Source organism: Sinocyclocheilus grahami, unplaced genomic scaffold (genome assembly GCF_001515645.1).
Source record: "Sinocyclocheilus grahami isolate Dianchi unplaced genomic scaffold, SAMN03320097.WGS_v1.1 scaffold47.1, whole genome shotgun sequence".
Taxonomy (NCBI): domain Eukaryota; kingdom Metazoa; phylum Chordata; class Actinopteri; order Cypriniformes; family Cyprinidae; genus Sinocyclocheilus; species Sinocyclocheilus grahami.
In genome coordinates this window covers 1,100,874-1,116,648 of record NW_015505226.1, presented here as the reverse complement: position 1 = coordinate 1,116,648, position 15,775 = coordinate 1,100,874, and the positions used below count along the sequence as shown (strand labels likewise).

General features: G+C 35.4%; 1 protein-coding gene and 1 pseudogene across 1 annotated transcript; both read right to left on the bottom strand.

Moving 5' to 3' along the window:
* LOC107582693 (6-phosphofructo-2-kinase/fructose-2,6-bisphosphatase 4-like) overlaps positions 1-4,753 on the bottom strand; it is a 13,715-nt pseudogene extending 8,962 nt beyond the window's left edge.
* A 1,021-nt stretch (positions 4,754-5,774) lies between these two features.
* Positions 5,775-15,335, bottom strand: LOC107582691 (proline-rich protein LAS17-like). Its single transcript, XM_016268618.1, has 10 exons — positions 15,203-15,335; positions 8,790-8,911; positions 8,632-8,634; positions 7,732-7,872; positions 7,273-7,359; positions 6,915-7,002; positions 6,736-6,835; positions 6,243-6,543; positions 6,106-6,154; positions 5,775-6,021 (listed from the first exon to the last, which is right to left on the bottom strand). Exons 2-10 carry the CDS (start codon positions 8,862-8,864, stop codon positions 5,981-5,983), a joined length of 885 nt encoding a protein of 294 aa, XP_016124104.1. The 5' UTR covers positions 8,865-8,911; positions 15,203-15,335; the 3' UTR covers positions 5,775-5,980.
* Positions 15,336-15,775: the final 440 nt, after the last annotated feature.

Below are 15,775 nucleotides of genomic sequence, written 5' to 3'. Positions count from 1 at the left end.
TCATTATGATAATTGTGCCTCATGCATATTCATAAAACGTTTTTTTAAATAAACGTTTTTAGTCGTCATTGATTATTCTTTCTTGTTTTTGTAGAAAAAAAAAAACTTGACATTACTAAATATAATTAGTTGTTTGAAGTATTCAGACGAAATGTTGAATCCAGTGATTATGTTAACAGTTAACTAGAGATAGTTTAATGTGTTAGGTTTCTGTAAGGGGGAGGTGCCCCGTTCGAAGAGCTCTCTAATTCAATTCTTACTAGTAAGAATTGAATTAGAGAGCTCTATAATCATAATTGTTACTAGTAAGAACTGAATTAGAGAGCTCTCTAATTCAGATCTTACTAGTAAGAATGCAGTTGCAGAGCTCTCTAATTAAATTAGAGAGCTCTCTAATTATAATTGTTACTACTAAGAATTGATTTAGAGAGCTCTCTAACTGACATTGTTACTAGTAAGAATTTAATTGTAGAGCTCTCTAATTGAATTGTTACTAGTAAAAATGCAATTACGACGAGTAAGGCTGGGAACAATTTAAGCTAAAACGGCTTGCCATAGGCACAGCAAGGTAAACATCTCAATTTGAAAGAACGTTCTGTTCTTTTTCGCCACCAAAAACCTACATAATATTACTAAGACCTTTGCCCTATAAATATATACATAGAAAGTACAGGTTCACCAATGGAAGCAGAACTGTTGTGCTTTCAACATAAATACATATATGTTTTCTATGGCCTTACATAGGTGTTTTATAGTGCGAGATGCCTGCACATCAGAATCATACATACATACAAACCACACATGCATATAGCCGTTAAAGTGAAATCAAGATTTTTCTAAAATATATAGAATTTGTGTCAGTTATTCTTAAAACTCACCATAGCTCTCTCTCTTTTAAACTAGATGGCAAAGAAATAAAATAGGTGATGAAGAGAGAGAGAGGGAAAAAAGGTGAGAGTGTCCAGTCAGCAGGTCAGGAGGACTAATCTCCTTAGACAGGTGAGACAACAGTAAGCTGCTCAGGGACTCAACTGTAATGTATTTTCCACCTGTGTGGTTATCAAAGACTATTTTTTAGGATTTACTAGGCTTTAGGTCCACATCGACAGACAATAAATGAAAAAGATAAAAAAAAGTTAGGCAAGAAGTTAGTAATCTTATTAAATAACATAGACCCACATACCCAGCACTCAGGATCTCAGCCACATATATACAGGCTGTATTCGATCAAAAGGGTGCTTCTACTAAATACTGAGCAAAGGGTCTGAATACTTAGGACCATGTGATATTTCAGTTTTTCTTTTTTAATAAATCTGCAAAAATGTCAACAATTCTGTGTTTTTCTGTCAATATGGGGTGCTGTGTGTACATTAATGAGGAAAAAAAATTAACTTAAATGATTTTAGCAAATGGCTGCAATATAACAAAGAGTGAAAAATTTAAGGGGGTCTGAATACTTTCCGCACCCACTGTATATATATATATATATATGTTTATATAATTTCCCTCTTGCCCTATATGCATCTTCACAATAGTATCTCTCAGCTAAATCTGTTGTAATTTATACTATTTATGTCAATATGATTGTTCGTAATGTTATCAACAAGTTGTTTTAGGGGAAAAAATCTCAGTTCAGTCTCAGATAACATTATCAAGTTCAGAAGGAACAAGTACAAGTCTTTTAACGTCATCCTTTGGGAAATAACAAGAACATAAATAGAACAGAATCATTAATAATCTACAGGAAAATAAGCAGTGCTGTTTCCTGAATGTTATGATCTGATGGTTTTTAATATGCACATTTTGGAAAAGATGTCACTATTAAATTATTTTTAGTTGAACAAAATTAATGTTTTCTTTGTTTCCTTAAAATTTTCTAGAAAACATATTCTGTCATAAAGCATGGCTCTTTATCCCAGAACAAGCAGTTTGTTTAAAATGACAAAGGGTTCAGTTATTACCAAAATAATATAGTTTACTGTTTTTCAAAAATAGATTTTTGCCAGAGGTGAGTGGGTAAAGGGTATGGGAATTGAAATACCTGATGAAACACGGGATGAGGCTCTGAGTAGAGTAAATGGATCAACATCTTGTGCACGCCTCAGTCTTAATTGCAAAATCATTCACCGTGCCTACTACACAAAGTGTAAACTTTCAAAAGTATACCCTGATGTTGATGAGGTGTGTGATCGATGTAAAAGTGAGAAAGCAGACTTTTTTCATATGTTTTAAGCTTGCCAAAAGCTGAGTGACTATTGGGCACTAATATTTAAAACACTAAATGATGCCTTTAATTTAGAAATAAAACCCAGTGTTGAAATTGCTATTTTTGGTGTACCAGAATGCACAATATCATTGACAATCAAGTTAAAAAATTTTATCGTTTTTATTTTTACTTGAGTGGAAATCAACAATCCCACCTAAAGCTTCAATGTGGATGTGTAATCTGGTTTTGTATTTGAAATGAGAAAAATATATATATTTAATGAAAGGATCTGTCCAAAGAAAAGAGACATGGCAACCTATGATCACATATTTTGAAAAGATGAAGACTCTCCCCTCCTTAGCTGATCATTAAAAAGAGATTTGTGGAAACTGGTTTAAACGTGATCACCCATGTTGTTTGGTTTTATATTTATGTAAAGACCACTATGAATGCGTCAGAGTATTGAATTGTATTATTGTCTAGGCAATTGTTTATTTATTTATTTTTATTATTTCTTTAATTATATTGTTCATCTGTGAATGTGTACAATATTGTCAAGTTTATCTTGTATTTTTATTTTTCTTCCTAAATTGCCTATTCTTATTGTTGTTGTAATTTTATTTTATTTTGTTTAATTATTTTGGCGGTAAGGGTCATCATGGGGGAAAAGTTATAACCTTAACTGTATAAAGTGTTCTGTTAAAGCTTGGGAGAAAAAATTATAAATAAATACAAATAAAAAAAATTACGTTCGATGATACCTGCAAAAAAAAAAAAAAAGATTTTTTTCTTTTTCGCTTTCCCCTAGATGTCAATCGCCCACATAGCAGCCCGTGACATCACAGCCTTTTAAACTCAGAAACAGATGAGAGCATGAGAGCATTCTGTGTATGTGAGTGGGCTGAAATGGCATCAATATGCAGCTTGTGATTCAGCAGACTTTGCATATACAAAATACAATTTCAATAGACATGGCACATAAACTCATATACACAAACGCAGACATAAAACAGAGCCAGACCTGAATCCTTAAATGGGATTGGAGGAATCAAGCTGAACTTTCACACAGATAACCAGGGAGGGAGAGAAAGTAAGACAGGGATGGAAAGTGTGCCACACATCCGCAAGAAATAAACAACATAAAGAGAAGGAAAATTAGAAAGCACAGGAGGAACAGCTCTCAGTGGATATACAGCACAAAAAAAGAAAACTATAGAAGGAAAGAGAGAACAAATAGAAGACGCAGATATCTCAGGGAAGCATAGATAAACACAGAAAGAGATTAAGAGCATGGGTCACAGAGCACAGAAAGATTTATTAGCACTTACATAAAGGCCTGAAATATTTTGATTTGATTTTCTTTCAGGTGACAGTAGTGAAGCTGCAGCTCTGACTAAGCCAAGCAGGCATACTATGCAATTTGGTCTAAGAAAGTGACTCACTCACTCACACAACCACACACACAAAACCTTCCCAAAATTTCTCATCATCCACTCTAACATACATCACTCTGACCAATTAGTCTTGCATGCATAATCATGCTAGCTGTCTTATCCCATAATAAGACTAGGAGTGTCTGCATTTCATCATTGCAAATTCTCATTAAACCCATGCTGCTAAATATATTTGAACATAGTATAAATTTACGTCAGCAAGAGACAAAATATTTTAGTTTATGTATTGTAAAATCAAAATAAATTAGTTTGTGTAATCATTCCATTTCATCTTCTCAGGAAATGAATATAAAGTTTGTTTACCCCATGCATTACAACAAATCAAGTGAATAGCACAATAAAAACCATGCTTTCAGCAACTGAATACAGTACATGTACATTTTGAGTGCTCACAAAATCATTCGTTGTAGTAGTATCATTATTTTTGTCAGCTGCCAACAAATCACTGACAAAATCTCATATTCAATGCTATTAGCATTGTTAGAGATACAATAATTATGCGAGTGCTTTGGTTATGCAAAAAATATTTTTATATTTCATGAATCAGGATAGATAGACAGACAGACAGACAGACAGACAGACAGACAGATGGACAGATAGATAGATAGATAGATAGATAGATAGATAGATAGATAGATAGATAGATAGATAGATAGATAGATACATAGATAGATACATAGATAGATAGATGCTTGCATGTTGTGGAAAAGCGAAGTATTTCTTTCGTCCATATAATATGTCAGTAGGCCTACAGTTTCATATGGTCTGATGACAAATACAACTGACCGCAAAGAAACACGGTTGCTGCAGGAGAGATGCCGTGTCTTACCTGTCCCGTCGCGGTCTTGTCCGTCTCGAAAGCGGCTAGAGTTCCTCATCATCCAGGTTCTAATAAAGAGCAGCGCGGCTAACGTGTTCAGACACGGGCTGTGTAGAAGAGCTTGTGCTTGTCCCCGTTGGTTCGTGGAAACATTATTTAGAAGCGCACCGGTTCGCGGTGCTTTTAAATACAGGATTTGCGTGTAACAAACGCGCGTCTAAAAACAGCCACATGGGAGTCCCAGACTTCAGAGAAACGGATTGAGGGCAGAGTAACGCCTATAACACTCGCTCTCATTATGTAATGCCAGATGATTTGCTTTTCAAGGATAGATTAATTAAAATGAGCTGTGGATAATGGAGAAGTACAGTGACAACATGTCTCTCTCCCTTTCTACACCCACTTATTCTTCTAATCCACTTACAGTAACTGTAGGCTACTGTACATACTGTTGATCTAATCTTGTAAATGTACATTCATTAACAGTAATGCACACGCAATGGGTCAACTTAAAATCAAAAACCCAAGGGCAGAATGTGATGATAATCCTGTCATTTTTTGTTATCATTTATCAGTGAGGGACAAAACATGAAAGCTGCTTTATCAGTCACTATCACGCAAAACATGATACATTTTGTGCTGTCATTGACTAACACTGTTATCAAACCTCAAGCAAAACATTTTACTGATTGTACCTATGAAAATGGAGTATGATAAATAGTATCCAAAAATATCTGGATAGTTAAGCCACACCTAAAATGTGTGAATGTCATTGTATTATATAAAATATCAAACCAACTGTCAATTATTTTTAAAGGCATACTCCACCAAAAAATAAAACATCTGTCATCATTTATTCCCCCTCCTGTTGTTCTAATCCAAAACTGTATGACTTCTTTCTTCTGCAGCATATAAAATATTATGAAGAATGTTGGGAACCAAACAACACTGAAACAACATTTCTCAAAATATATTTTATGTAAGTCATGCATTTTTGGATTGACAATGTAAATGATGCCAGAATTTTCATTTTTGGCAGGAATATCCATTTACAACATAACACAGTACACTTTCAAGCAAAACATTTCACAAAAATGAATTTATTTAGGTATTAAATTCTAAAACAATAGATATACTGTTCAAAATTAAGACAAAGTATTTGGACATTTGATTGTCCAACATAATAAAATGCATCGTAGGAACAAAATACTATACTAAGTATAAGTGAAATTATTCGGAGAAGATTCATCATTATTTGGTTTGATATTTTTTTTCAGAAATGGTCTGAGCCACTGTTATGTTTTTATTAGTTTTGATTATATCATTTGATTATATCATTAAACATTCTTTTAAAAAGTCTATAGTTGTTCTGCAGAAATTCCTATGATATAGGCTAGTTAATAAAGAAATATATATTCCATGTGGAAGTGTTTGTGTGGGGTGACCACATCCTGCTGTTAGTCAGTCATAAAGTCCCATCTGATGGAAAGGATGGAAGTTTTAAAGGTAGTCATCATAGCCAGATTCATCCCCGATGCCAGCTGCAAATATAGAAACATGTCTGACATATTTAGTATTCCTTAAGGAGAAAACTGAGTTGAACTACATTTAGACAGAGGAGTTACCATTATAATGAAAATGTTGCTTCATTCCAGCCGAGTAGGGATCTTTAATCTACAACAAACACATTCAGATATAATTACATTAAACAGGTTTTTACAAACATTTCTGTATTTCATACAATATAAGAGCACAAACTTACAGCTGAACTTGGAGGGGCTGCAGGGGCCTGGTAAGATGGAGGGGGTGGCACCCATGGTGGTTTGGGAATAGTGGAGTCAAAGTTTTGCATGCTAGCATTGGGATTCAACTTCAACGTGGCTATTCTGGCATGAATGGGAATAGGTGGGAGGAGCCCTTTCCTCTGGGCGAGCGATGTAGACTCTTGTGATGAGTCATGTGATTGGCTGGACATTGTGCTAGCAACTGTTGGTTTGCTCTCTGGAAATGCTGCATCTGAATCAAGACAGTGTGGAACTCTGGATGCACTTCTAAGGGAAAACCTATGGCCAGAATTAAACAAACAAAAAACACAAATAATCAGAATCCAACTAGCCTGAAGTAGTATTTTCTTGTAAAACATACTCTAAAAAGCATTGTTTTATTTACAACTTAAAAAATATATATATATATTTTTTTTTACAGTGTAATAAGATGTTGATTTCAGCACAGAGTGTCCCAGTTTTACCTCTCACCTCTTGTGCACTTCATTTCCTCTAAGACAATCGTCAAGTTTTTCTTTCCAGTCAGAAACAGCCCCCACACTGTATCTGCGTGTAAGTCCTGAGTGAGATGCTAGAAAAGAGAGAAACATTCATTGGCACAATGTTCATTATTTTCATGCGATTTGCAGGGAGTATTCAGAGTGTCAGACCTTTGTTGTCACTGATCTGCTTCTGCACAGCAATGTAGAACTGCTTGGCTTCATCTTCATCCGCAAAGTTTATTCCTATCTGACATTCCTGCATGCACACACATGGTTTTTATCTGGATGAGGACTTTTCATCGACTTCTAATGCGTTTCGTTGAGCTAATGATATTTTATATCCCCTAAGCCCTAAACCTCAACCTTACAAAAACGTTATTGCATTTTTTAGTCAATTGTGAGATTTAATATGATTGGTTGATCTCCATAATGAGGGCAAATCTTGATCCACATGCACTTATGGATGCATGGATGCACATAAACACGCTTGCACACATACATGCAATGCAATGGAATTGTCACTCACATCACCAGGGAAGGTGTGGAAATAAGGACAAGTTTCTGAGTACCCAAATGGTGTATACAGCTCCTGTTCCCATTGCAGCTTGGCTCTCTGCAAAGAGAAAGAGAAATACCATGGTCACACAGCAGTGAAGACATGGGCTAAAAATCTAAAGCAGAACCACTGCACATGAACTAGTGGTGGAAATGGGTCAAAAAAACAATATAAACTTTGTAGAAGAGCTTTCTGAGAATGTGCAGAATAAATAAATGAAGCAAAGGAGTAATCCCATTAAAATGATAGTGTGAAATATATAAAAGCATATTGTGTGTATTGATATTTGCATACAATTTAAAGAGAAAAACACAAATCATATAACTGTTTTAATGAGTTCATAATTTTTTCCTGAAACTGCTTCTGCTGATTCCAAGAAATTCTGATTCGAAGGAAAAATGCTCTTTCTGTAATACCTGTTAGCCTCACCTTAAGACAGTAGAGTCTCATGAATGTTGAATGTACAGATTTATCTTGCATCAGACATAAAACTCCAAAACTGTGACTTTTCCACTCCTTTTTCTGTGGAGGGGCTGCCATTACCAGCTCGACAATACCACATGCTAAAACCTGTAATGTACACACACACACACACACACAAACAAAACATATACAGTGTGTCTGTAAATGTATACTTTGAGTGTATGTGCATAAGTGCATATTCACAGACACACAATATAATTTTTTTTTAATTAATACACATTTAACAACAAATATCCAGCCTCACTGCAGACAGTGCAGTCAGTGGTGTGGTTGTACAATGTCTTTTTGTCTGTACATATATGCAGTTTTGTCTGAAATATTCCGTTTGCATAAATTTGCATAGTTGAAAAACAATTGTGTCTGTCCTATGACTGAACTCTGCAGCTCTATGTCTGTGAATCATTAAAATAACCACTGTTTTCTGTCTACAAACCAGAAAAACCAGTGGTCAGTGGTTAGGATCAGGTTGTTTATTCCAGATTTTTAAAAAAAAGTTCATGGAAAGAGCACACAATACACATCAATACACACCAGCCAAGTGTTTGGATGTCCCAGTCACTGTTATTCTAGTATTATTCAGATACTATTATAGATTTTTGTTTTTCGATTTTGAGTTTTCATTTTAATTTCAGTTAAAATTTTACTAATTTTGTTGTTTTTGTCATTTTTATTTGTTTGTTGAAATTTGTCTATATATATTTTAAATCTCCTTTTTAGTTGTAGTTATTTTTGAACATCAAGTTAAATTAAATAAAAATGAGAAATGTTGCCTTGACAATTAGCTGAAATAAAATGTATAAAAACTAAAAACTTATTTCATAGAATGACATACATCTCAAACAACACAGACTCTAATAACAGTGAATTATGGAAGTGCAATAACAGTAATTCTTGTACACAGTATGCTTTATTGTAAAAATAAGTATGGTATTTAGATCCGGTGATATATAACAAAACAAATAGGATTAAGGGATGAGGAAAAAGATTTTAAAAAGTGAACTCACACAGTCATGGCTTAGTAAACTGAAGAGAAGACCGTTCTCACGAGTCGACAGAAGTGAACTCAAAATTCGTGACATCTCTTCGTCCTCTATCTTTGCTGCCTCTCTGCTACAGTGTGCTCTTTCTGTTTTCTCAATTCACAGATGTCCTGATCTATATCATCAAACAAATCACTCTGCTTTATACTTCCTAATGCAAATACCCTGGTATCAGGAACACAGAAAACAGGGCTCTATTCACACAACACACACAAGCTATTTGTACATTCACACTTCATACTGTAAAAAAAAGAAATTTTTGTAATAATATAATATTTATTGAAATCAACCATGACTGCTTTAGTTCACTCTGTCACAGATGAGAATATGTTGAGTGACAAAACAAAGCCTGTGCAGCTAAAAATATCAGCGCACCAATTACTTCAACGTTGCATGCAAACTAATGGTAGAAATGTGCTTTTTTAGAAAGTCAGAACAACAATATCCCATTTAATACAGACATTCAATATGGTAAAATATATTCTAGAGGGTGTACATTTTGCAAGCTTCTATGTCTCCAGAGGTTGAGTATCCTAAATGATTTACAAGCCAGTGGCCAGGACTTGGCAAAACAGTAGTTTGGATACGCTGAAATAAAACCATTGCAGGAGAGTTTGTCATTACAGGCAGGAACAAGCGCACATGATCTTCCCTTCCAGGCCAGAAAGCATTAGGGTCCACCCAGCAAACCGGCTGCTTCTTCCTACAACAAATATACAGACATAACCAAATTCAAACATTCTTATTCTGTAAGATTTTTTTATATCTTTGAAAGAATTTATCTGAAAGCATTTATTTGATCAAAAGTAAAATTGTGAAATATTATTGCAATTATTTAAAATAATAATTTTTAAAGTCCCCATGAAATCAAAATTAAAGTTTTTTGGGTGTTAGTATTAATATGGTAGTCTTAAGGTTATCTATAAGGCAGTGTGCTCCAAAATCGCATTTAGAAGATATAAGCATTCAAAGCTTGCAGTTCGTCACTTCCGCCAAAACGGCTCAACGATTTTTTTTGACGTCACATCCTACTTCAGCTTCTCATCAAACTTTCTGTCCAATCAAATGCTCTCTAGAATCCGAAGCGCCTGCCCCCTACACTACAAAATAGACGCTGAAGCCGCGGCTGAAATCGGTCACTTGTCCACAGAATTGGTATTTTCTGTACAGTGAATGGCACGTAGTGCACTATATAGGGGACAGGGAACGATTCAAACAGTGTAAATATGCTTTCCATTGAGGAAAAAAATAAGTCTGGTTTCAGGCTAACCACCGCACCGCACACAGACCACAAAATGTATGGGAGCTATTTGAATTCTACACAGAATGCTGTATTTTATAGCAATATGGATGAGATTGTGACTGGCATACCCTGTCAAATGTGGCTTTACGGAGCTCAACGGCTCTGAACGGCTCTAGCCCAAGCTGTGATATAAACAAACGCTATTGGCTATTTTAAAAATGCCTTCCTGTTTCAGTTAAAATGACGTCAACACAGAGTAACGCTGCATGTTTCTAAGCATTTCAGGGGACCTTTAAATGTATTTTATTCCTATGATGGCAAAGCTGAATTTTCAGCAGGCATTACTCCACTCTTCGCTGCTAGATGATCCTTTAGAAATAATTTGATTTGGTCTATTCAGAACAAACAAAGTCTATTGAAACGATCCACTTCTCTGCCCATAGGGCCACATTTAGAGAAGAAGGGTAAGAGGTCTTGGTGGCTGGCAGAACTCCCCGCATGATCGCTAACACCTCCACATCCTGCATGCCCTCCTAGAAATGTTTACATTCAAAGAGCTCGACTGGATATGTAGCATAATTCAACAGACATAATTTGATCATGTAATTAGCATAAATTATATTCAAAAACTATTAAGGATTATAATTTTGTGATAATAATTATAGTTTTTATTAAAAAAAGTACTTTGGTAGGAACATGGTACTCTCCGACAGTAATACAGTGGTACCTTGATATTTGTTTTTATATGTTTATGTGTTGCTGTACCTGGTCATCTTTCTCCTCTCCATGTATTGTAAGATAATGTCTCGACTCAATCCTTTTCTCAGTCTGCATGCCAATAACCTAAACATAAATATGCAATACCTTATGATGTTACACACTGAAAATGTGTTTATGTAGTATGTTGGACTAGTTTAAGTGTTTATGTAGTTTATAAAACCTTACTTGTATCACACTTGACGTGTTCATTGTTTGCTCATAACCGGAGTCAATAATCATGCAGATTTACGTTACAAGCTTATAGAATTGTACAGTAAGAAAGTTATTTCCCTTAACCAGGAAATTAACGTTCTTAGAATTGACAAGACAGTTGACCCTGAGTGGTCAGCTAAATATCTACAGTGGATCTAAAATATGAATAGTTAATTATAACTAGTTATGGTTAATTATTCATATTTCCCCATGAGCTGATTCGCTACACAATTAATGTTCATAATCACACCTTTGCACTTGGACAAGTTTTTGTCCCTATCTTTACCCCCAGACCATACCTGGGTTTGATTGCTGTTCTTCATTTTCCTGATGCTTTCTGCTCCAGGCCTGAATACCAGCAGCCAGGTCTTCCACAGTTACTGAGTTTCCATCCTTACTATTCAAAGAGGACATCAGCACATTCAACCGCTCAGGTTGTATGAAGAAGCCTTCCTACAAACAAACCAAAACATATACATTCTGTTTGTTTCGACAATGTTCTTAATCGCAAGAGTTTTTTTGCACACGTCAGCATGACATCAGAGCAAGTCGGAGGTAACTCGGACACTTTTCTATAGGGATGGGCGATACCCCTTATTTTGTTTTCGATACGATACCGATATTTTTCAAGGCAGTATCGTCGATATCGATACTGATTCGATACTTCTGCACTAAACTTTTAAATTATGAAATGTATTAAATTATTAAATTACTAAGAGTAAAATGGGTAATGAAAACCACTTAACTTTATGTTTAAAACGCATTTTAACCCGTTTAATCCCAAATTTATCCAAATGATGCGTCATTAGTAACCCTTTGAAATAATCAATAAATTTTTTTTTTTTGGAAAAGTGTGTGAAAAATTGTATTTTATGGTCAGTCACAATTGTAACCGGTGGGATAATGTGTATACTGAATTAACATATTTTTACAGTCTTAAACATTGTTATATATCTTAGCACAGCTATTTGAAATTGTCTGATCACATTCTAGGGTTACTGTTATGCATAAAAAACCCTTATACCACATTGATAGCAATACTGAGATCAAATACAAAAAAATACAACCATCAACGTATTTCAAAATTGTTACTTTTTTGTAACATATATCATCACATTTTTATATTAGTGCTACCAGTATTACAACATTAATATTCTAACTTATTTGTAACTTTTGAACATATTATTATTGTTGTTAAATAAACAAAACCACTGGTAAATAAAACGCACCTTAGTATCGATATTTTTTGTTTGAGTATCGATACTTTCAATACTCGCGTCAGTATCGATATATCTATACTTCGGATCGATACGCCCATCCCTACTTTTCTAACCGGCATGCATCTCGCGGTGATCGGTTCTGCGCAGAATTTGCTCATCTCAAACAAGCTCATTCATTTGGTCATGCCGCTTTCAACCCACGTTTTTAAATCAAATATCATGACGTAATAAACAGTAGACCAGGACCCCAAGGAACTATGACGTCAGAACCAGGAAGTGTAATTTTTTTGATTGAATCACTCAAATTCAACACTTTACAGTAGCCAGGGGGTGAAGGAAGTGTAATTACTCTTCCGGATTCTGACGTCATAGTCCCCCCACTCTATTTTTTTGCCTCTCAGAAAATAATAAACCCACCATTCTTTAAAGTGTGCGCTTTTGAAAAGCATTTTAGCATAATTCTTGTGAGCTTATAGAACTCAGGAAATGAATCGAACAGTACTGTTTAAAATTAGCGACTTAAGTCATGAACACTCAAGTTAGGAACATCCTTGAACTAATTTCAGAATAGGGGAAAGCCATAGACAATATTATACATCAGTTTTCTGAAATATGGTATTTCCTTTCTAGTTAAACATAGCCAACACAATTCAAAGGACTTGTGAAGTGTAACTAGGATTTACACAAGACTGCACAAAAAAATCTCAAATTTGACCATGTCATATGTGAAAGGAAAGAAACTGAGCCATGTTTACGTTCACAAAAAGATTTTGTTTATAGTTTGTATTATTAAAAGCCCAGTAAGCCATGTTCACAAATAAAACAATCTTACCTCCCAAAAAAAAATTTTTTATTGAGAAGTATCAGTCTTTGCTAAATATTTGTTTGGAACATTTCTTTTTTCATAGTTCAAAGAAAAAGAGGAAAGATTTATTTTACATGTTTGCGCACTGAATTAAATGTCATATATACAGACACACAATGATACAGTAAAAAGGGCTTAATTTTGAAAGTAAACAGACTTCAGGTGTAACCAGTGCTGTCTGCCACTAAGCTATCACTAAAGACCAAGTACTTTCAAAAACAGAAAATCCTTGAAGCCTACTGTGTAAGATGTATTCTGTACAAAAGTATTCCAGCGTAAATGAATGCACACGCACAAAAAACCACGCCATTGGTACCACACTGTGTTGCATTTCCACTGACAACTAAGACACAATCTGTATTGTTAAAAGCGCTATATAAATAAAGGTGGCTTGACAACTGTCAAGCTATTCTGCTGACTGGAAACCAAACCCCTCTGTTTGGTTTTCAGATCCCATTTTATGATTAAATACAGTATGAGGAGTTAGAGTGAGCCTAACACTAAATGACAGCTATTATTGGGGGAAAAAAAACACCTGTCAGCTTCACATTCAAGACCGATACGACAAACTGAGACATAACTCAGACAGTTTGTGTGTGTGGAAACAAACTTGGCAGTGACGAGTAAGTTAATCACTCAACATTAGCAATACTTTCTGAAAAATCCTTTTAACTGGCATAACTTGAATCAGACAAGAAATAAACATAAGGGTGAATGAAGGGATTCAGTGACACATGGAGACAGAGGAAGGACAGACTGAGAAGGGAAAACTCCTGAATATTCCTAGTCAGAGCTCACAGAGTCCATCTTTACTGTCCCATCACTGAATTTTAGAAACGTTTTACCACTTCTGACAAAAAGGAGAAAATGCTCAGCTGGAACTAACGACTAAGAACACGTTCTCCCAAGACAGCCCTCGTGACTGACCATTTTGAATGCTCAAATCATACAGAAATAAAAATAAAATGACAACAACAATCATAAAAATAATAAAAGTGTTTTATAAGGTATGCGTGCGATATGTGAGTGTCCTCGTTTAGAAAAGTAGCGCTCCCATGCTGCCAACTTCACTCTGTTCCTTAACAAATATTTCAAAGTACTGATAGATGATGGTAACAGCCAATAGGATTCCTGTTCCAGAGCCGATGGCACCCAGGAAGTCAGCCATTACTGAAAGGCCTCCGATACACAGTCCACCAAATGCAGCCGCTGTGGGGATGTACCTGAGTAACAGACAAAGTGTGAGATTAATAAAGGTCCTCGCAAGCATTAAAAAAAAAAAAAAAAAAGCAGAGTAAAAATATTTTTAAAACGTACACCGTTCAAACTAGGCTGCTTATGTTGAAGTGTTTGGGATGTGGCTTTTAATGATGAGACCTTTTTTGTAATCAGGCTCTCAAAAAGTATATAACAATTTGGATATAGATTTATCGGCCAACATATCGGTTATCGGCTTTCAAAAATAAAGAATAATCGGTTATCGGTCAAAATGTTCATATCGGTGCATCCCTATTATTCATGAACTGCCAAGTAATTATCAAGTTAAACACAGAATTGCATTCCATTAACTAGCATGCCTGTTTTGCTAGACTCTGTAGCATTTGACAACTTCCTTCTAGTCTGGCAATCCAACAAAATACTAAATAAGTTGTTCTCCCAGTACTAGCTATTAAATACTTTAAAACAAATATCTTAAGTATTCGTTTACAATTTTGTAGTAATACAAAGTGTTGCCGACGTGTTAAGAAAGTAGCTAACAGGCTAACGCTAGCTGTCCGAAGCATTCAATCATTAGCCACCAGAAAAACACTGCAAATGTGAATTCACATACGTAAAAACAACTGACGAACCAAACAAAGAAACTAAAGAGGAACTGAAATGCATTTTAATTGCAGTAAAGTACAGAACTAAACAAATAAAAATTAAGTAAATAAATCTTACATCAGCCTCTCAGGTTTCAATCAAAGAAAGCAGTCTGGCTAGCATGCTAATGGTGCCAACAGAACTCTAGTGTGATATAACTCTGTTAAACACTCGAGAAACGGTTCAAAATATTACACTCACTCGCCATGGTGACGGTCCCCTGAAATCACGGTCACTATCTGAAGTCCCAGTGAGCTATAAACAGCTAGTCCAACGCTACCGGTGCGCTCCGCCGCCCGGGTGAGAGAGAAAGAGAGAAGCGACAGAGCTGAAGGGAGGAGAGCGCTTTAGAGACACGTCAACACTACACCTACTCTACTACACGCCAGATGAACAGCGAGCCGCGGTTGATCTTCTGTTTCGCGTCATGTAATTTGATCAAGTGGCCAAAGTGTGACTCGTTAGGTTCATTTCTTACAAATGTTTCCAAGCACGCCACTTCGATTTTACTGTCGTTATGTACAACGTGAAAGTGACGTGTAGACGTTAAAAAAAATATATAAGCGTAAAGAAAGATATAATCGTGTTAAAATTAACTCTGCTTACCGTTTCTCTGTTCCATAATATATTTCTCAAACTGACAGAAGGCTCCCGGTACTTAGCAAATAAATGTTTGTCTAGTATTTTCTGTCATTACTCAAGGGTGGATGTTCACTCACTGAGCTTCACATTGCAAGAGTTGGTTATGTTTTATTAAGAGGTAATGTTTGGAAGGACAGACTGAGAA